We start from the raw sequence: 22,266 nt of genomic DNA on the forward strand, positions 1-22,266 counted from the left end.
TCTGATGTATAAATCCTTAGAACCAAAGTAAGCTTTAATTAATAGCGCTTGATGATCAGCAGGCAAAGGCAAACAGCAACTAAACGAGCTTGTCCCCCCCGTCAGCAAGGATAATTGCATTTCACCAACAGATTCATGTGGCAGACACACTGCCGTTGCAGGGTACTGCTGATGAGTGTCATTTTTTTTCCCTTTTTAGATTTTTTTAGTGTTTTATGCTTGCAAAAGTCCCATGTATTTCTCAAGGGAGACTCCCGGGAGCCTTTCTTTTGTGTTTTTTTGTTTTATTTTGGATGTCAGCTGGGTTAGAGCACAGTAGTGTTAATACTCATGAGAATAGGTGGATGTGAAGGTGCTATAACAGCCTCTCCCTACATCTCTCACTATGTCTCACACCCTTCTTTTCCCCCATAGCCTCTTTCCGTCTTCTCTCCTTCCTTTCTGTCTCCTTTTCTATTAATAATAACTGCTGAATAAAGTTGTCTGGGAATTTCAGAGGAACACTTTGTTATGGCCATCCCTCCTGCTAGGTAAATGAGAGATGGGAGCTCCAGTGCTGTTCCATGTGTGAGATTAATTTGCAGCTCCCCTTTATTTTTAGGGGAACATTATGGGCTCACTGCCCTGTCATTACTCCCCAAGTAGCAGCAGCAGCTTCCAGCTCCTTTCACTAACCCTCTCCCTCTCTGCGGTTTCTCTCTCTTACACCTGCTTTCTCTTTAGTGGGTGGGCACAATAACAGAAACCCCTTTCACTGCAATTGCCCTGCTGCAAATACCAATTTGGTGAATGTGGTAATGTTATTTTTTTTCCAGACTCCCCAGTGTGTTGATTGTACCTCACACCACACTTTGCTTTTGCAAAAGAGTTTTTGGGGGTTTAGATACTTACCGTAACATCTTTATAACGTGTCACTGAATTTGTATTGACTGCAGGGTATTTTGCATGTTTCTATTATTATTATTTCCCTGTCCCTGTCTCTCTCTTCACCCTCGTGCCTTACGCCTGTGTCATCGCTGTGGTAATGATCACTCTTTGACTCACACTCCTCCGTGCAGAAACACACACATTTGAACACACGCGTCACCTTTTCTATCTCTGTATCAGTTTTTATTCCTCTCATCATCCTCTCTGGTCCTCTTATCATGTGTGGAGAGGCTGTCTGCTCTGTTCTTTCTCTCTCTGCCTGCCAGGAGATGGAGGGGAGATTGGTGAGATTGCAGAGGGGTTGCGTTTTGACACCGCCACAACTTGTGATTGCTTAGATATGAACCTGAGATGAGATCTTTGGCTGGATACTGTCAGGCAGCACCACCGTTTATGGGTGCAAGCGTTCATCGTGATCATAGTAAAACAGCATCTTAAAGCTGTAGTTAGTAACTTTGATCAAAATAAGTTTGTGTCACTTGCTGACACTGTCACTATATCCACACAGAAGCACATTTGACAGATGATCTGTGTAAACCTTTGCCCCCTTGAATTGCTTTTAATGGCACTACGGCACATGAACGAAAGCAACCAATCAGAGCTGAGGAGTCTCTAAGGCAGCTGTCAATCATTGCTTGTGAACTGCATGGTCAAACTAGGTCAAACATCAAGTATGACTCAAGATTCTGTCACTGCTTTGCCTTTTTCTTGCCTCAAGTGTTTCCAAGAACATATTTTAGTGTACTGTTTAGCTGTAAGCTGAGAAATTTGGTGCAGCTAGTGGGCGGTGGTTTGTGCAGCAAACATGGCAGCCATGTCAAAAACTTTATCATTTTACAGCTTAGCTCATGAGTGATGATTGACATGATTGGCAGCTGCTTTAAAGACTCTTTGGCTCTGATTGGTTGTTGTCTGTGAGCCACGGTAAATTTTAACAAATGCCGCTGGAGGCAATAGGAGTAGAGGGGACATGATTTTTTTCACAGACTCTCTGACTTGTTGATGTAGTGATAGTTTCAGCAAATATGATCATAAAACGTATCAATTGTAGCTGTAAGACAAAGACTCTTTAAGATAAATGGAATTTTATGCTATAATGAGTAAAGAGAAAATTTGTGAAAAAAGTAATTGCGCATTTTTAGTTATTTCAAGAAACTTTTTGGTGCTGTGCTATGTAAATATTGGAATTTTTCTTATTTATTTTTTATACACTGTTGTATCTTTTGCTTTGAGCTAAAACACAAGCATGACATTGCTCAGTAAACCTGTCTGTTTTGCTGATGGAGATTTGCATTAAGTCTGACAAACAAACTCAAGCATATCTTTGATGTGAGTGACACATCAAACATTTTCCTGTCTTCACCCTGTACCTCTCACACAACAGCATGAAGACTTATGAATTGAATTTGAAAAGAAAGGATGTTGGTATTGCTTGTACTATTTTTACATACTGCTAGATTGTACTGCAAACACCATGCACAATACGTATTTTGATCAAAATACTACCTTAATCACAACTGCAATCCCTCTATTTAGGGTTGAATTTAGGTTGAACGCACCAGCTTCCAGTGCTTAATGTTATTTGGATTAGCAGGGCTTTCATTCACGTGAGTGTGTGGATACTACGCAGGTGAACACCACTCCTCATAACACACAGTTTGTCATTGGAGAGGCCTAATGAGTGGGAACACACAGGGGACCACCATGTTTACAGGAAATGCTGTCATTTCCCTTTGATAATCTGAGCTGGTGTGTGTGGTACTGTGTGCTGGGTGCATTGACAGTATAGATGTAACAGTTCTGCCCACCACGTGCAAAATGTTCATTAAATTAGCATGGTTTTACACATGTGTGTGTGTGTGTGTGTGTGTGTGTGTGTGTGCCTGTCTGCTACGGCTGTATGTGTAATGCTGAGACTTTGCAAATGACCCAAGGACTATAGGGATGCTTATTTCTGCAACCACTTGCATTTCCTCCCTAATTGTTCCTCCTCTGCCCATAAACCTACTTTGTGTGTGTGCAAGCTTCTGTGTGTGTGTGTCTCTGTGTGTATGTGTGTGTGTGTGTGTAGGTATGTTAAAAAGAAAAAGAAGGTCCTTTTCTCTCTGCTAGCAGTGTCAGCAGGTGAGCTGCCCTATTGGGAGAAAAGAGAGAAATTGCCAAAGCATGCAAATTGCTACTCCAAGGGGAGAATCAATTAGGTGCATAGTGGCTGGAGCAGAAAGGCAAGGAGGGGTGTTGAGAGGTAGGGGTCCATGCAGAGAGATGGTGCAGAGCCATGCTGATCACCTCCTCTGAGACGATGCATTACTCCTCCTCTCCTGTCCCCTTCCTCAATCCATAGACTGATCCTATTGGCTGAAGCTGTCTCTACACTCTGCCTTTTAAACCTCTACTGTGCCTCAGCCTCATTCCTTTTTCTGTCTAGCCCATTTCTTTTCTAATTATAGATTGTGCTACAATCTCAAGTGTGTGCCCTCTTCACCTGTTTTCCTCATTATTCTTTGCAAAGATGCTCTGTTCTAATCTGTGCCAGATAAAATTAGAACATAGATCACATCATACAGTCTTCATATGCATAATGTATATCCATCAATACCGTGTGACAGTTTCCTTGAATGTGTGTTAATATTTGGTTTATGTTCATGATGCTGTTTTTGACTGAGTTTTGTCTCTTCACTCTTTAGGTACATAATGTCCTCCATCTCGAGAGAGGCTTGATCCCGATTGGCCGACAGTATTGGACTGTGCCTCCTTCCCTCTCCTCACCACTCCCAGCCTCAGAACAGCCATGACGTCCCTCACCAGGACATGGACCTGCTTTTTTGTATGCTGCTTCCTGTCCAGTCTGGCGCTTCCTGTGACATCACAAACAGTGGTGCAAGCCCCACAGGCTCACAGTGCCGGCTCCCAAGTGATCACAGCATCCCTTCAGGAGGAGGAGTATGCATCATTTCGTGCTGAGAACCCTGAGTGGACATTTAACCATCTGGCAGTGGACTATCGCAATGGCAATGTTTATTTGGGAGCAGTCAATCGCATATACAAACTGTCCCCAGGCCTGGAGGTCCAGGTGTCCCACGAGACCGGCCCGGATGAAGACAACCGCAAGTGCTACCCACCACGTATTGTCCAGCCCTGCAGTGAGCCACTTACACTCACCAACAATGTCAACAAGATGCTTCTGATGGACTATCGGGAGAACCGGCTGCTGGCTTGTGGCAGCCTTTACCAGGGCATCTGCAAACTCCTCCGTCTAGATGACCTTTTCAAACTGGGAGAGCCCTTCCACAAGAAGGAGCACTACCTCTCAGGTGTCAATGAGAGTGGCTCTGTGTTTGGTGTTATTGTATCATATGGAAATGCCTCTCCAGACATGCTCTTTGTAGCCACGGCAGTGGATGGCAAACCAGAGTACTTCCCTACCATCTCTAGCCGCAAATTGGCCAGAAACTCGGAGGAGGATGGCATGTTTGCTTATGTCTTCCATGACGAGTTTGTGGCCTCTATGATTAAGATTCCTTCAGACACCTTCACTGTCATCCCAGACTTTGACATATACTACATTTATGGCTTTGCCAGTGGGAACTTTGTCTATTTCCTGACTTTGCAGCCTGAAATGGGGGGTGGGCCAACCACTGGATCCTCCTCTACCGGTCGGGAGCAGGTCTACACCTCCAAGATAGTCCGCCTCTGCAAGGCAGACACCGCCTTTAACTCCTATGTGGAGGTGCCTATTGGATGCATTAGCGGCAACGTGGAGTACCGATTACTCGAGGCGGCCTACCTGTCCAAAGCTGGTGCTATCCTGGCACGCTCACTAGATGTGGCACCGGATGATGACGTTTTGTTCGCCGTCTTCTCAAAAGGCCAAAAGAGGCGTCCACGCCAGGCTTCACAGGACTCTGCACTGTGTGTCTTCTCTCTGCGGAAGATCAATGAAAAAATCAAGGAGAGGCTGCAGTCGTGCTACAAGGGTGAGGGCACACTGGACCTGGCTTGGCTCAAAGTCAAGGATATTCCCTGCAGCAGTGCGGTAAGTACTACAAGACATTTTGTGACTTTGAGCCACATTTATGCAGACACAAGTTTAATGGCAGCACTGGGGAAATATACACCTCATTGGTAGTCCTTTTTTTTTAAAAAAAAATCCACACATACTTTGCATGCACAAGTACACACATTCTCTGCTATAACATTAAATACTGTGCTCCTAATCTGCCAGAACAGCAGGCATCAAGCAGTCCTCTTAAAGCAGCATTTATCAAACCCATTTAGGAAAAGGGTATTTTATGAGACTGCATTAAGAAAAACTAAACACTTATGATTTCTTATTGTTGTAATGGATTTTTACTGAGGGACATTGCAGGTGAGGCTCTCTGGAGGAAAATCAGTTGTGAAGGCTCTTCCAATGCAACAATAATGAGCCTGGGTGCACTGCGGGGGGCCTCGATGAACACTGTGTTCTTGGGTGGGTTCATGCTCCATCCCATTATGATGTGATATTAACCATCCACTGCCTCTTTTAATCCGCTCACCCTTTAAACAATGCAGCTGAATGCTCAGCCAAATTACCATAATTCCATTCTCCATAACAGCATTACAAATTCAGTGATTCAGTTCATTTGATTTCTCACTTTGTGCACATAAAAAACAAGGTTAAATTGGGTGTTACATGTTTAGACCACCTTCACAAGCAGCCAAAGCTGTTTCATGCGTTTTCTTTCTTGATCTCATTATGTTATTAATAAAAGCTGCCAACCTCAAGAAATACAGTTTTACCATGATCAGAGTGCATTTGTTAGTTATCATGTTCCTCTACATGAAACATGCTCACTTGCAAATGTTGAATTCAGAGAGGTGTAGCTAGTGGGTGAGAATAAATCTCTGAAGAGGTTTGTTTTCACTATATAGATCAGTAAAAGGTGTATCGTTACAGATGAATGGTCGAACATTTTTGCGTTGGAATTTTTTGGTATATTTTTTATAACTTTGTTGATAAATTAATGAAGCTACATGTACGTATTTACAACAAAATTAAATGCATTCGACCTCCATTATCAACACTGTGCAGCATTTCTGTTATGAAAGGTCAGGGTTTCCCATTCATTCATTTACTCGTGGCCTGTTTATTGGGAGCACTGTTGGAATGTATATACAGTTCTGTTATTCATAGCACCACGTGCTGAAGCAATGCGTACTCTGGGCACAGGTGGGGCAGCAGGATGCCAAGCATAGTGAAAGTGAAACTTGACTATTTGTTATTTTATATAGAAATAGAACACTCAATTTCTTAGAACAACAGTGCTCTAGTTTTAGTGTTGTCCATTGTTTTTTCAACCTACTTTAGATGAAGTATGGGAAGTGTGTACCCTGAGGTCCAGGGCAGGATCTAAAAGTTTGCTTTCACTCCCCTCTGCAGCAGCTGCTTCTCTAATCCATCAATATGATCTGATCAGATCAGTGATAAGCTGATAAACTCAAACTCAACAAACTGCTCTCGAGAGTTAAAAAAAAAAAAGTAAGAGTTTTGGCAATGCTACATTTACTGACCCTCAACACCTCTGAATTCAGAGATGGGACAAGGAATGATCACAAAGGGACACACAAAAACAACAAAAAGGCAGAACGTTAGCTAAACTGTTGTCATTGTCGTCACCCCCTTCTGTCGTCAGCTTCCACCTCACATATGTCTAATTCTGTGGGAAACACTAAAGGTGCTTTAAAAATAATATTCGTTATTATTAAGTCAAGCCAAGTTTATTTAGAGCACATTTTAAATGACAGGCGTAGACTCAGTGTACTTTAAATAAAAAGCAAAAAAATAGACAAAGATCATACATGACAACAAACATAAGATATGTTTAATAACATTTAAGATAAGAACATATCACATATATAAAATATATAAGATAAAAAAACTTAGAAAAGGATACTGATGGAACGAAAGCACTGGTGAGCAAAAATACATTTTTTTTACCAAGGAATATAATCAATGGAACGACGAATAGTATCTTCCTCACTCAAGTTAGTCATCTGCTTTATCTACAAGAGCGACAGATGAGAATTTATACAGCCACAAATACTTCTAACAAGAATTTGATTGCTTGCTCATGGTCATATTTCAGCAACATAAATTTGATCCTCTTACTGCGCCTCAGTCCATATTGTTCTGACCTTAGCCATACACTATCTGCAAGGCATTATGAAGTTGACCCTCTCTTGTGTTTGGTTCTGGAATCACAGTGTTTATCTATTAATCCGTCTCTGGCACGGCACACGTGCCGGGGCGCCTTTGTCTGCTGCTTGAGGGCCTGATAAATCATGCCTGGGGTGGAGCTGTCAGCAGGGAGAGGAAGTGTGAGGGAGCACACAGGGGTTAGCGCTGAGGAATGATGCCATTTCAGCATGCGCCACACTATCGCCACCGCCACCGCATAAATTAGACCCCGCTGAACAAGTGACGGTGGACTCTGCAGGAGATAGATGAGTTGTGACACACATACACACGCGCGTGCACATGTGCCACCACACTTGTAAATATGGCTATTGCAGAGATGCAGAGGCAGAGAGAGGCTTTTGATGAAGTAGAATAATAGCAATAAATAAATTGTTATATGAAAGTAATTTGTTAGAATGTAGATCAGATCATTCTCGGCTGCTTTAGAGTGGAGTTGATGTTACAGCCATAAAAAAGGAGTTATATTTAAATACATGCACACATAAATCAGGGGCCTATTGCTAGAGCATTAGTAAATTAGTAGATGTAAATAAGGGCCGTATATATTTCCGATGAGTGTTCTCACAATGAGACCATGTTAAAATAAAGAGTTGTGGGCAAATACAACTCTCATCTGGTGTGTGTCTGTGATGGATGGTTGGTGTCTCTAATATCCCATGGTTGATTTTTTATGAATCGTTGGTTGTTAGTCACTGATTAATTCCTTTGCCGCTTTAAATGATGCATGACTGGGAGCACCATGTCTCTCTGATATCATCACAAATGTAGTTTAAACTCATCATTCACATCCTCTCCTTTCTGCGTTTCCCTTCGGCGTAGAGCGCCAACATAGACACACACATGCTCGTAATCTCTTGAACACACCAAACAAGGTTGCTCAGAACATTTTGGAAGTCAGAGTGCTTTTTGGTTCCTGCGCTTACAAGACACTCTAATTGAGGAATCACACAACCATATAAATATCAAATAAGGGTCCTACTCACTTTCGTACAGCTCTTACTCTTGCTTTTTGGCTCTAATTTTTTCCTGCAAAAATGTTCAAGACTCAATAAAAATGTCTTTTGAATCAAAGATAGGATTTAGACTGATGAAGATTGTAAAAAATACGGCCAGTGCAAAGTGTGGTTTAAAGGTTTTTATTTTTTAACTTACTCAAAGGCACTCTGGCCCATATTAGCAGCTCATTATCATTTCTTTCCATGTTTCTTTCCACTTTGTAGTATTGGAGGCATTTTGTGAGCTTGCAGCTTTGCAAGAGGACCTTTTTTTATTGTAAATGACAGTGGTTAGTGTTCACTTGGAGCAGGAAACAACCATTTTTGGATGTGCCTGCAATACAGTCAGCTCAAAGGGAGAGTTTGAGTCTTTAGAAGTGGGGTTGTATGAGGGACCAAAGTCCGTGTGTTATATACAGTAGATGGTGGTTGGCACGCCCCCAGTTTGGAGAATCGGGCAGGAATACCACCATGGAAGCTAAGCAATGAACTGCTGTGGATGGGGGGCAACAGCAAAGCGTATTTAAGCCACCTAACAAAAGGTCTACCAATTTTTTTAAGCTATTTTTTGGGGATTATAGGCCTTTAATCACAGGATAGCAGAGGCGTAAAATGGGAGAGAGGGGATGACATACAGCAAAGGGCCATGGGCTGGAGTCGAGCCTGCAGCCGCTGCAGTAAGTAATCATTGCCTTTGTACATGGGGAGCCTGCTCTACACACTTAGCCACTGGACACCTGCTGTTCTACCACTGCCAAGGTTGGTTGGTTAGTTTGTGTTATTGTGTGACTTTGGTGACTCTGAACTAAACATTTAAAATGCCAAAGTCACGCAATAACACAAACGAAATAACTGATCGAGGCAGCTTATGTGTTCAGTGATTTTACTGGTTTTCTCAATGGAGTCTGACTTTCAAGGGGACATAACAGCTGTCAAATTGCTGTCTGACAGCAAGGGAAAGCAGTGAAAGTATTCTAAATATAGTGTACACTTAAACTGATATGGTACTTTAAATTTGGGCCTTTCTTTAGCTGGCTAAAATAAGTTTTGGCGCTGCCCACGTCCAGAATACCACATTGTCTGCTTCTGTAAACTAGGGATATGCTGACTGACATCTACTGACAAGAAAATTCCTTGTAAAAGACCAAATCCATTGAATTGACTGAAACATTTTTTATTTTGAGATGTGAATATTTTGAAACGAGGAATAATCAAATCATAGTTGAAGGACACTGGCCTGGGTAGGACAGTATAAACACTTACTTCTGTCAGACCTTTTGCTTTACACCGTTTTTAAAAGGCTTTCAGCCAGAGCGGGAGAGATGAAAAGAGGGAGAAGTTGAGAAGAAAAAGTATGAACATAGAGTGGTGTGATGGGCGAGTAGAGCAGTAGAGAGGATAGATGGTGAGAGAGTAAGTGAGGGGGGGATGCTTCCTCTCTCCCCCAAATGGCCATGCTTGGCTGAGCCACATAATGCGTGCTCAACAATATAAGTCTGCAAAGGGCCTGCCTCCATAGATCATTGTGAAGTGGCATGTGACCTATAAAAAAATGCTGCCTGCTCCCTCCATGTTCACTGTGTCAGCAGAAAAAAAAAACAGAACAACAAAACAGCGGGATCGCAATAAATTCACTCTGTGCTCTCTTCTCTCTCATCCTTGATTCATTGCGCACTGTCTGTGCCGCTCTTTTCTCCTTCTGCCTGTCCCTCTCTTCATGTTCTTATAAAAACAGATGCCACCATCCCCTCTTCTCATTTTCCTTTCCACTTCCCGTCTTTGATTCTGTCCCTCTTTCCCCTTTATATCCTCTCACAATGCTTTCCATAAGCACAGGGCGAAGTTTTGTCTCTCACCCAACCTCCCTCTCTAAACATGAACGAGAAAATTACAAGGTCGCCTGTAAGTCCCTGACAGGCCACGGCCGTCTTCTCATCCCTTCTGCTAATGATCATTAATTACATGTCATTAACTAACATGCCATGGGCTATTCTTCCACATTTGTCATGTGCTATCGACTTCACATTCTGAATTCACTCCAATTAATTAGATTATTCTACTCGGCCGCTGCTGTTTCTTTGAGTCTTTTTCTTGATCTCTCTCACAGTCCCCCCCAACACACACTCATCCCTTCCTCTTTTCATGCTTCACTTAAAAGGAACTCTTCCAGCATGACGGTCTCTCTCTTCCCACCCGTGCTCATATTTCATGTTATCGACTCTGTTCTGTCGCCTGTTTTGTTCCGTGTTTGACCAACCTTTGAGCGGTGTTGTCCCCTGCGCTGACCATCTCCATCCCTCCTCCTCCTTATTGCGGAGCTTAATCAGTGGCTGGCTGCTGCTGCTGATGAGTCAGTCTCAGCCACATCCTCAGGAAGGGAAAGGCTAGTAGATTCATTAAGAACATCCAGACTGCACCCCCCCCTCCCCACTTCACCCCACTCCATCCACATATCCGCTATCCTGCTTGCTGGCTGGCTCGCTAATTAAATCTCCATACATGATACCACTTGCTAAAGGTCAGAATCCATCACAATATCATTATTCTGTGATTAAACAAATGTCTCCCACTTCCTACACTATACTCTGCTGGCTGCCCTCCGCCTGAAAACACTGACTGAATTGGGTGCCTTCATTTCTTCGCCCTGTTATTTTTGTCTTTTGTCGAGCTCTTTAAAAACTCTTTTGTTTGCTTTGTCTCTCCTTTCCCGCTATCTAACTCTCGTGCAGTGAGCAGTACTGTTCGCTATTTAAAGTCATTTTGCAAAATACACTGAGTTACCAATTGAATTTACCAAGCTTTATCAAATGATTCAACGCAACTAATTCAATCAGTCCTACTTTTTATGAAGTTGATCATAGTCATACATTTGGTTCAAAAGGTCATGAATAGGAATGTCCTCTTCGGTGAATTTTGCTTTTAATTGCCTGACACCCAATAAGCCACAACTAACCATTAATTTTTAAGAAAAAAAAAGGCAAAATTACTTGAAATACAGGTGGCTTTCCCTTTTGGTCCGCCACTCCATTGACTCAGTGAGCTTTAACGCTGCATCTCAAAGCACTATCCATTCAGAGAGGGTGAAATTTCAATGTTTCATGAGCTCTTGCCTTTTATTTTATTTTCTTTTGGCTTTGCAGATAGACAGCTGGCTAGCTGTGGTAAAGATAGTGCCCACTGCCCACCCTCCAGTCTCCACTGGTTAGCCAATATAAGCCTTGGCTGCTTTCCACTGTGCACCAGCTGGGCCAGGTGGGAGCTAGTTAGTGGTAAATGGTAAATGGGCCCGCATTTGTATAGCGCCTTTCTAGTCATCTAGTGACCACTCAAAGCGCTTTTTACACTACGAGTCACATTCACCCATTCACACACACATTCATACACTGGTGGCCGAGGCTACCATACAAGGTGCTACCTGCTACTCAGTTTTAACACACTCACACACCGATGGAACAGCCATCGGAAGCAATTTGGGGTTCAGTATCTTGCTCAAGGATACTTCGACATGCAGCCTGGAGGAACCCAGGATCGAACCGCTGATCTTTCGATTGGTGGACGACCTGCTCTACCTCTGAGCCACAGCCGCCACAGGCGCTACTCATTCGAAATTACCGCTGGTAACGACATCATGGTGGTGGGCACAAACATAGTGGCCACCCCTGCTCTTCACCCAGGTAGCCTCTGTAAGTAAGCAGCTTCATTTGATCCGCAAAACCCCCTTTAGCATTGTTAACTATGTTAGCACCACTAGCTGTGTTGATACTGCTAATGGTGCTAACAGAACTAATGGTAGTTAACAATGCTAAAGGGATGCCACTTACTCAGTGCGGTGACCTAGGGGGAGACCAGTGGATGGACACAGTGTTTTCACAGCAACACTGTTGGGTTGGGACGGTGTTACTAGCGGTGATTGCTGTATGAGCAACGCCACTAGCTAGCTCCTACCTGACCCAGCTGGTGTGCAGTGGCTACTGTTTCTGCGGCTAGCTGTCTGTCTGTCTCCAACCACATCTGGGCAGTGCACACAGTGCCATAAACTGAAGAGTAGCAAAATTAACCAGTTAGGCCGACTTGTCTGACTAACGTTTTGTCCATCAACATAAATGCAACACCTTTTAATGTACTGCAGTCCAAAATAACTCCGGCACTAACTTCATCCTGACAAATGACACAGCCTGATGCAGCATCAACAGAAAGAAAATGTGAAAGCTATATTGGATTGTGATGGATGCAATGAAGAATACCTAATAAACTGTCAACTCGAGTCGCTAATACATTCAGACTTGTTTTTCTCAATTTGTTTTTTTTATCACTTGAATAAATACAGCTCTTGGTAGAAAATAGGATGGTAATACCTGGTAATCATTCCAAAAGAAATAATGAAAGATTTTCTGCCAGTGCAGAGTGAAGCGGAAAACATGGGTTGGGAAGTTATCTGACACATTTTTCTCTTTATGATATCGAGTTCTATTTTCAGCTGCTAGTTTGATTTGAGAATTCCCTTCTTTTTCCCCTCAATCTCTGCATCTCATAAGCTCCCACCTTGCCTCTGACATTCTTCCACCTTCACTCTCTCCCGGCGCAGCTTCGGTGATGACTCAGTTTCATTCAGATTCATCGTGCTGTTTCGTTAGTTCCTGATTTGGTTGTTTTCCCAAACCAGTATTTATTATCTGTTGTAGTTGCTCAGCTAACGGTTGGCAGGTGCAAGCAGCTGCAAACATGAATTAGCAAAAATATCACAGGCTTATCAAAACCTGCCTTTATACATTAACACCTGCTAACATAATGCACAAATAAATCAATTTCAAGGTGTGTACAACCTTGTGGACCCATACACACTTAAGTATACACACATTTGCTCTTTTTTCCTGCATTGTTTAATATGAATGCATGCTAACTCACACTGTCATTCCCCACTTTTTTGTCATGTAACTATACTGATCTGCTGAGACTGATGGCACATCTTCCCGTACATGAACTGTCGGGCATTGAACCAGCCTTGTGTGTTATTATGAATGGTTTTCCAAACAGTCCCCAAGACACCATGCAAAGGGGAATTAAATCTGCTTGGTGACAGTGCTTATACTCAGCATCGACACTTTTGAGCATGATTCAGTCAGAGTGATGCAAAAAAAGGCTCCCCCTTTAGGAATCCCTGAGGATGCCTTTACAAAACGACAAAGAGCGCTGAACTCCAGCCATCAGAAACAGATTCACAATGACTCCCGCTCCCAAGCTGATGAAATGCACTTTGGATTTACAGAAGAATGACATTTTTCAGTTTAGCCAGTTGTTACAGGAATAATATCTCTGTTTATTATGGAGTATACTGTGTATCCATGGTCCCGTCTCTCTTTAAACATCCATTCATCTTAAAGCTTTAGTCGGTTTCTGTTATAAAAGCTAACTTTTTCTATTCCTCTGCCTCTGCTTTGGCCTTGTAGTGCTACTAATTGCCTTACTGCACATGAACAAAAACAATTAAGAGCCGAGGAGTCTTTAATGCAGGTGTCAATCATGTCATTATCTGCGGTCAAACTGCCAATCTAAGCAGCTTTGATCAAATATTAATCAAGATTCTGTCACTGCATTGGCTGTTTCTCACCTCAGTTTTTTTCAGAAACATATTTCAGAAAGTTGGTCCGGCAAATTGGCGGTGCTTGGTACTTCAGTTGACTATTTCCAACATGGTGGCTGGGTCAAACTTTCACATTTATAGCTAAAAAACTATGCTTAAATATGTTTCTGAAAACATTTGAGGCAAGAAATAGGCCATGCAGTAACAGAATATCGATTCATATTTGATCAGTGCTGCCTAGTTTGACCTCAGTTCACGGCGGTGTTTGGCATGATTGACAGCTGTGTTAGAGACTCCTTGGCTCTGATTGGTTGTTTTTGGTGTGGTTGATTACAAGAAGTAGGAAGAGGAGTCTCTATAGTGACAGTTTCAGCATATATGACACAAAGTTATTTTGATAAAGGATACCAACTCTAGCTTTAACGCCACTCCTACCTACCCAACATGATTTGAACCTTGAACTAATCCCTAGACACTATAAATTTCATCATATAAATGTTTTACTGCTTCTTGTCCTTTTGGCAGTATATTTGTCCCTGTGTAATCAGACTTAATTATGTGTGTTTATAGAGCATTTGACCAGCTGGGCTGTGATACTGAGGCTTCTCTCTTCCTTTGACATTCTGCTCCTCATTCTGTTTGTGCCTCAAAAGGCATCTAAAACCAGAATAGCCCTCAGATGACTCAATTGAGTATAAGGTCTGACAGTTTCCAAAACAGACTGTTTTTGTGAAGAGGGAAATGGGAAGATGATTTATGGAAACAGGACACATGTGGGAGAGTGACTTGTGTATTGCACATCCAACTGTGTGTGTGTGTGTGTGTGTGTGTGTTTACTTCATTGTGTGTTTGATGGTGTGTTCTGTCACGCGTTGCTAGTGTGATGGAGGGCACCACGGATGAGTAGTCAGACAGACTAAGTCTTGGCACAGTAGCCAGTGGTCCCTTTGATACACACACCACACACACACACACACACACACACACACACACACACACACACTCCTCCTCACAGGCACAAACAAATGAGAAGTAGAGCTTCATTTAAACTTGCAGACTCAAAGGTTTTAGCTAAATAAAAATGGCACCAGATGTGATTCTTCAGCTTTTCACCGGGGTAAGCAGATCAGAGAACAGCATAGACATTCAGATTTCATGTTCAGTGTTCATAACTCATCACAGCAGGTCTATCACAGAAGTGACAAATAGGAAACCAGAGGGGTGTATCAGTAAGCAAGTTTGACAAAGCCAGTCTTTCTATAACTTAGCTGACTCTGCGAAGCCTTAAGCCACAGTCAGAAATAATGGGTACCATGAAGGTGGTTATCAACAGTATTTGTTAACCCAGGCTTTTCAGGCTTTTCTTCATCAGGCTCTGTGCACACACACTTTTAAAGGGGGGCATTTGGTGCATCATTTGACTCCATTATCATGACTCCATGATCACATGCCACATAAGAGTACTGAAAAAGTATTCACAGCAAAGAGCATCACTGTTGCTGTGAATAAGGCAAGCGAGGAATGCTGGCAGAAAATTACTGCTCATGTAAATTTGTAGGTTGATATATTTATTTTACCGCTCAGTTAACTCTCAATGCCCATCTTTTATTTCTAACATGACAACTGCATATTTTCCTGAACTTTAAACAGCATATTTAATTTTTATCCTCAAGAGCTGCATTTAGGTCTGACACTGTCTCATGAAGGATCACTTTAATTTTTGGCAAATCAAAGTGAGATGAATTTTATTGATTGAATGTCATTTGTGATAAATCCCAATAGCCTAATACATTTTCTAATTAATGCTACATCAGCTGTAATATACCAGCAGTGTAAGACAGGCTTCAGTAAATCATTACCAAGCATAGAAACTTAACCCAAATTGGTAACATCATGGTTTGGGTTGAAGGAAATATACCACATTTCATATGCACCTAAATGTAAAACTAATTAATAACATAGTGATCTATTAATGTATGCTACCTCTGATTTAATAGAAGGCCTCTTGAAGAGTCAGCATAGACAAATGGACCAGAGAACGCTACAAACACATTCAGTAGTTCAGTGAGAGCAAGAACAACCTTGCAAATGAAATTAAATCAACTGAATGCGTGTAGGTTCCTGGGTCAAAGAAACAATGTGATGCAGAGTTGGTGCTAATCACACGACTGTGGTCAGTGGCATTACTAATGTAATGTTACTGTACAGCTCAATAAGTATGCATATATAATGTATTCCATCATCATAGAGAATATTGTCAGGAAAAGCCAACATATCTATTGGGTCTCTTAACACAGAGATGATTTGTGACTGAACATAAACTGCTTTGCCATGCAGTGTAAGTTACATAGCAAACTAGCCAGGTGAAAGAAGAGCCATTTTGGTGACACTGAAGGCTATTGTGAAGATCTTAACAATCATACAATGTCTTTTCCACAGTTTTCTTCCCCCCAAAAACTACTAGCTACCAGCAGAATTTAAGCTTCGATTCAAAATAAACCACTTTTGAGTATCTCAGATGCCAAAATGAAATTAGTCTGTTGACATTTCCAACGGTCACATTTGCAGCCAATCTAAAAAAAAGTCTCAAACAGTACACTTAATAGGCAGTTTATAAGGCTCACACAGCTAAAACTGTTGTGGTCTCTAATACAATTGTCCTGCAATAAATTCCACCTTCATGAAGTCTTTGCTAAACATTTTGTATCTGGGGAGACTTAATTACATACTGCATGAATCACCATAAAACCAATTTTGTTCAAAACAGTCTAATTTGTCTGCTGCCATAAACTAGTATGTATCTTGAGTTAAATATGTTATACATAGGAAATAGAAATTCCGTATACAGCAGATAATTAATTTAAAGTATAAGACCTAACATGCTTTATATCCTTTCCAGTCACTGTGAGCTAAACATTCTCCTCCATACCTTGATATATAGCTAGGGAAATGAATACTGTTTTTGCAGAAGCTTTACGTCAGAGTGATTCACTGTTGCGGCAGGAGTCATACAGCCAATGTTTTAGTATAGTTAAATTGAATGTTGACATTATATCATACAATGAACACTGCAAACCCACTTAGTCATGGCATAATTCTCGAGTGCCGCCAATCATCTTGGCAGGTCAGTCATTTAGCACAGTGGGCTAGAGGAAATACTGGATGTCTAAGTGGATAATTATACAAAGAGCAACCACTAGGATATATTTTTTTTCGTTTTACTCCTCCAGTCCTTCTTTGTAAGGGAAGTTTTGCCGTGTTATCATCCATCACTCTGCAGTAAAACAAGCTACTCATAAACAACAAATGTTGCATGAAGACTTCTTATTATAAAAAAATCAAAGTGCAGAATGAGCATACTAAAATGGATTAAAATTATATTGCCACATGCAGTATAATAACGCATTAAAGAGGAATAGCTTGGAGTGCGAGAAAATAGACTCTTTGGAGCCTCCAACGGTTGAGCAGCGACATGAAGCGAAATGTCTCCGTGGTTTAATGTGTGTCATTAACTTCGTGAACTTGCAGCCAATGGAACGGGCCCTCACAACAGTGCAAGCCCAGATTAGGCCATACATCAGAGAGCGTTGGAGAGCGGATCTCTTTCAGTCCCCACTAATCGCATTGAGCAACTCTCTCTCTGTTTCGCGCGCGCCCACTGCCCCCTCTCTTTCTCTCCACTCTGTATCTGCTGATCCCTCTGCACAGTCCAGAAGAGAGCTCTCTTTGTGCCGGTGCTGGCAGGCAAACAGAAGCAGAGAGATGGATATGGCTGAGAGTGACCTGATTCTGCCTCAGTGCCTGGCCTCTGTCCAAATACAGAGACTCTGCTCTCCTGTCCCTCTGTCTTTAGGGAGGAACCCTCCGTCTTTCTCCTCTGTTGCTACGCTGCAGGACGCTGGCTGCAATACCCACAAGACCTGAGCAAGAATTAAATTTGTCGTTTCAAGGCATTTGGGTTGTTAGTCACTGTTAATAACTGAACAGTTCGCACACATATTCAGATGTGTACAGCTATATCTGTACCAGTAATAATCTTACATCTACAGCATCCAGCGATGGAGGAGTTTGATGTTTTTCCTTACTTTTTCACTTCAATTTGTTCATAGAAATTGAATGTGAGAACAGTCAGCATTGATCTAATATTGGATGCATTGAAAGCCATCTGTTAGCTTAAATAAATGGCCAAATAATCTTATTGAAGAACAGCAGTCCTTTGTGGTGCGTGCAGTAAATCTGTGAGCAGTCAGAACCATTTGTAAATTTGCTCTTATCTTTGAACATTTTGTTCTACTACAATTCAAAATTTGTGTTCATGCACGTAAATCAAATCAATGCATACAAGCGTCCCATGAGTAAGATCCTTGGAAAATAAAGACAGAAAACGAAGATAAAAAAACATCCTCAAGGTCTACACACAGTCAGTGTCTGCCAGTGGTTGACAACCTGCAAAGCACTGGCCATCGGACATTCAACAGACATGCTTGAGATAGGAAAGGCAGTGAAAAATGGAAACCCTTTGCGTTTGAAAATGCATTAATGAAATGGGTTGGGAGAACGAAAAGAGGCATAAAACATGATGGAAGCTGTGACAGCAGTGTCTCATTGGCAGACAATGTCAAGGGCTACATTGATATTATTTGGTATTCTGACTAGACACGTCTTTGGCATCACAGCTACAAATGTCATGTTATGGTGGTGGCGTAATGAAAATGTGTCTGCTTCCTGAAAGGCCTGACAGACAAAGTATATTTCATTAGATTGCAGAATGTGGGACAGAGATGGCAGCTGTGATTGGCAACCAGTAGAAATAATACAGCATGTGTCAGTGACAAGAGATGAAAATACACACATTTTCACACATATAAAAGCATCCTCTTTTTGCACATGCATCACCCCGCACTTATGCAGTCACACACAAATGTGTTGTCAGAAATTCGGAGATAATGTGAAGTGATTTTTAATGACGAAAACCACTTTTGCTCTTTGGGATAAGTAATCAATCTTGGGGGAAATGGCTGCACCTTTTATTATCTTTTGAGGCTGCATTCAATCATGGAGGCTCCAAAAGCTACAAAGCACTCAGTTTTGCTTGTGATAGACCCTGTTAACCTTTGAACCCTGGGGCGATGAGGCTCCTTTGTAACTGATGGCAACATAGAGAGGATGTTTCTTGTCACACAAACAAGGACTTTTAAAAAAATGCACAGCGAAACACCTTTACTGATGACTAGAGAAAACATACAGTTAAGTGGACACTATGGAGCCCAGTATTGGCTTGTTTCTACTTCAGAACGGAGGAGTAATATTGCTGATTGTGAATTATTTTCTCGAGGGAAGAGGTAGCAGCTGTTCCATTCAGTGTGACACCAAAAGTCAACATAGTTATGTGACTTTACGTGACTTTACGTAACTACACAAAGTAACTAATTTTACTTAACTTACATCCCGTACTTAGTTATTTTAACCGAAATCTTTTCCTAAACTTGATCAAGTACTATTTTGTTCTCTCAACTGAACCAAGCCTTTTTGTTCCCTAAACAAACTGCAGCTGTTTCAAAACGAAACTGCGACCATTCATAATAGTCTTTGTATTGGCATTGTTTTAGTGTTGCCAGCAGGTAATGTTAACACATTTCGTACTCACCACCACATGATGCATTGTTAAGAAGTTGTGTTCATTACATGTATTTCTGTTAGACTGTGTTGTCTGTTAACGGAAATGCTTATTAGTTTCAGTCATAATTTTGTCATTTTTATCCTTCAGAGTTTTAGACCAGTTTTAGTCGACAACTCAAAATGTTCTAGTCCAGTTTTAGATGATAAAAAGTCATTACGTTGTGGTCAACTTTTAGTGAAAATGTTCTCTATCTTTGAAACAATTCAATTAAGCTAATACAGATGTCTGACTTTGGAATAAAGGTGATGGTTGTATCAAGTGTTCAAATTTGAAAAGCAGCATTTCACTCTCATTTCACTAATATCCAGATTCCTTGCCTTGGTTAGATATACCACCTAAATTATAAATAAATTGTGTCCATAGATCTATTCCCTTTTTCTGACCAAACCCTTTTAGTGTTGACGCCATCATTTTGTTGTCATTAACTTGCTGTCGGTTTGGAACCTCATCACCTGTATGGCTGGGATTCTGGGACTCTGCACACATCCCTCAACCAATTCAACCAATGACATTGCTTACGTTTTGAAAGACAGACAAGACGCACAATTGGGAGGAAATATTATGAATGTCCATTAGCACACCACTAACATTTTGGTCTTGTCTTGTCAACAAAAAGAAAAATTTTGTCGTAGTTTTTATTATCAAAGATCTATTTTTAGCTCGTCTACATCTGGTCTTCGTCATGAAAAATATGTCTTTAGCGAACATTTCTTGTTAACAAAAATTGACACTGCAAACTGGAGTGATATTTCACTGTGGTCTCACAGAGTGACCCTGGGTCTCATCAGAGCACCATTAATCCAGCACTGAGCCACCACATGACTTGACGAGGACCTGTAGAGAGTGTATTCTTGACAACAGCTCATTCTGAAAAGGTCAGGGGAGGGAGGAGGGCAAGGAGCGAGTAGTGAATTGAAGGAAAAATTGTCCACTTGAATATGTTTTTTGTTGTGCATTCATCTTTGTTTACTCTCTTTGGCATCTCAGTCCTGCACTGACATCTATCATCTCTTCTACCTCCACCTGTCTTTGACTCCTTTCTATCCTCATCTCAACCCTCTAAACATGTGACACGATCTTGACCCAAATTCAGGTTATCTCTATTGATCATCCATATCATCTCATATAACACCGTGATATAGCCTGAAGCTCATTGTGGCCCGGACCAGCCATGTTCCATTTGTCTAATGAAAGCAGACCTCATATTTCCTCTGTGGCTCAGTCTGAGGCTTCTGATGATGATGATGGCCTTTAGTGAAAGGTTGTGAGGAGACACTAGGTGCTCGCAAGATTGATCGAAAGCCCAGGGGGTGCACTTCCAGGAGGAAAAACAGAAAATAAGACATAAACTAAAAGACCCTCTGCCCCCCAGAGCACCCCACCTCTGTTGCTCAAACCACGAAGCAGCTGCTGATTTGAAATGGCTCGATAGGTTTTTAATCAAATGAAAGCCAAGATTGTGTCGGTTCATAGTCACCTTTTGTTTTGGAGGAAGGATAATCCTGTGTAAGGCCCAGGTAAATTGCAGTAAGTTAAAAGTTATATCGTCTAATGTTTTGCTTTACCTGACATGTTCCTTTTGTTGTTAAACATTAATTTAATTTCAGCTAACCTTGTGTTGGGCCTTTAATTAGCTATTATCAACCGGTGTGTGCGTAATCATTCATATCAGACCAGTAGTTTTCATAATGTATTACAAGGACTTGATTTGAACATTCAAATCAGTCCGCAAGGAATTGCTTTTCATCAAGTCATTACAGCAGCGCTTGTATTTCATAACTCATACACACTATCTCCCCTTACTACTGACGATTTGTGTGCATTTTGAAAGAACTTAAAGGCAGTGTCAACTGCCAAGGCCTCTCTCCCCACAGCAACCCACCACATTGCTAAGCTATTAATCAAGAGCGATGCCTGCTTCAGTCCTAAACCCAGTGTTTCATATCCATCCATACTCGTAGGATAATGACCAATCCCCAGCACCATTATTCTCTTATCAAAACCCATAAGTCATTCTGCCCACAGTGACTGGTATGAATATCCCCCCCGGCTGGATAAAACACACGCATGCAAACACAAAATGTAGAGAGACACGATACGTGAAACACACCCATCTGTATTAAATAACAAAATCACAGCAGCATGTCCGCACAGAAAGCATAACAGATGAACCTCCATCAAGAGTTGGATTTCTCCCTCCTCTGATTCAGATTTCGATATAAATTTAGATGCATTGCAGCGATTTTGCCTCAGTGTGACGATGCAGCACTTCTTTTTTATTTCCCTCAGTTCACTTTGAATCATTTCACATTGAATATCTTGCCGCACTGGCATTTCTGCAGTTGCTGTAGCATTGGGTGGACGGTGGGGAATTGTGCCTGACAGAGCAGCCTCTGGCGCTATTACAGAGCTAGAGCCTGACTGCAGTCTTCTTCCATCTTCATCTCTCTCTCTCTTACTTCTTTCCACATTTGCTGTTTCTTGCATGTGGACCAGTAGACGCACACATGCATACAAATGCTCTCAGTCTCTCTCACATACAAACTGTTTCTCCTTTGTTGACCTCCCCCAGATCCATATCTGTCCCTTACTAAAATATACTCAGGCACAAAATATTGATTCTCATTTCATTAATCTCGAGTTCACTCTTCGCTGTTTATCAGACCAGATGTAGGTTTATATGTGGATAACCAAGCTCAATACTACTACCAGACTCTCTGCCTAACTCTCTACTTAAACCGCCCTACCTTAAAACCTTTGAGGCATACAGATTCATCCAAGAAGAAACCATTAGGTGCTGGCCTAAGCAGTTCCCTTCATGTTAAATTTCTCGTCAAAAACA

General features: G+C 41.6%; 1 protein-coding gene across 1 annotated transcript in view; it reads left to right on the forward strand.

Annotated features, from left to right (window-relative positions):
- Positions 1–22,266, forward strand: part of plxna4 (plexin A4) — a 322,421-nt gene that overhangs the window by 26,843 nt on the left and 273,312 nt on the right. Inside the window, exon 2 of the mRNA XM_078165425.1 lies at positions 3,615–4,963. Within this exon, the coding sequence (XP_078021551.1) occupies positions 3,719–4,963 (1,245 nt within the window). The 5' untranslated portion in view covers positions 3,615–3,718. The remainder of the gene's footprint in view (positions 1–3,614; positions 4,964–22,266) is intronic.

Source organism: Epinephelus lanceolatus, chromosome 23 (assembly GCF_041903045.1).
Source record: "Epinephelus lanceolatus isolate andai-2023 chromosome 23, ASM4190304v1, whole genome shotgun sequence".
In the NCBI taxonomy this organism is placed as follows: domain Eukaryota; kingdom Metazoa; phylum Chordata; class Actinopteri; order Perciformes; family Serranidae; genus Epinephelus; species Epinephelus lanceolatus.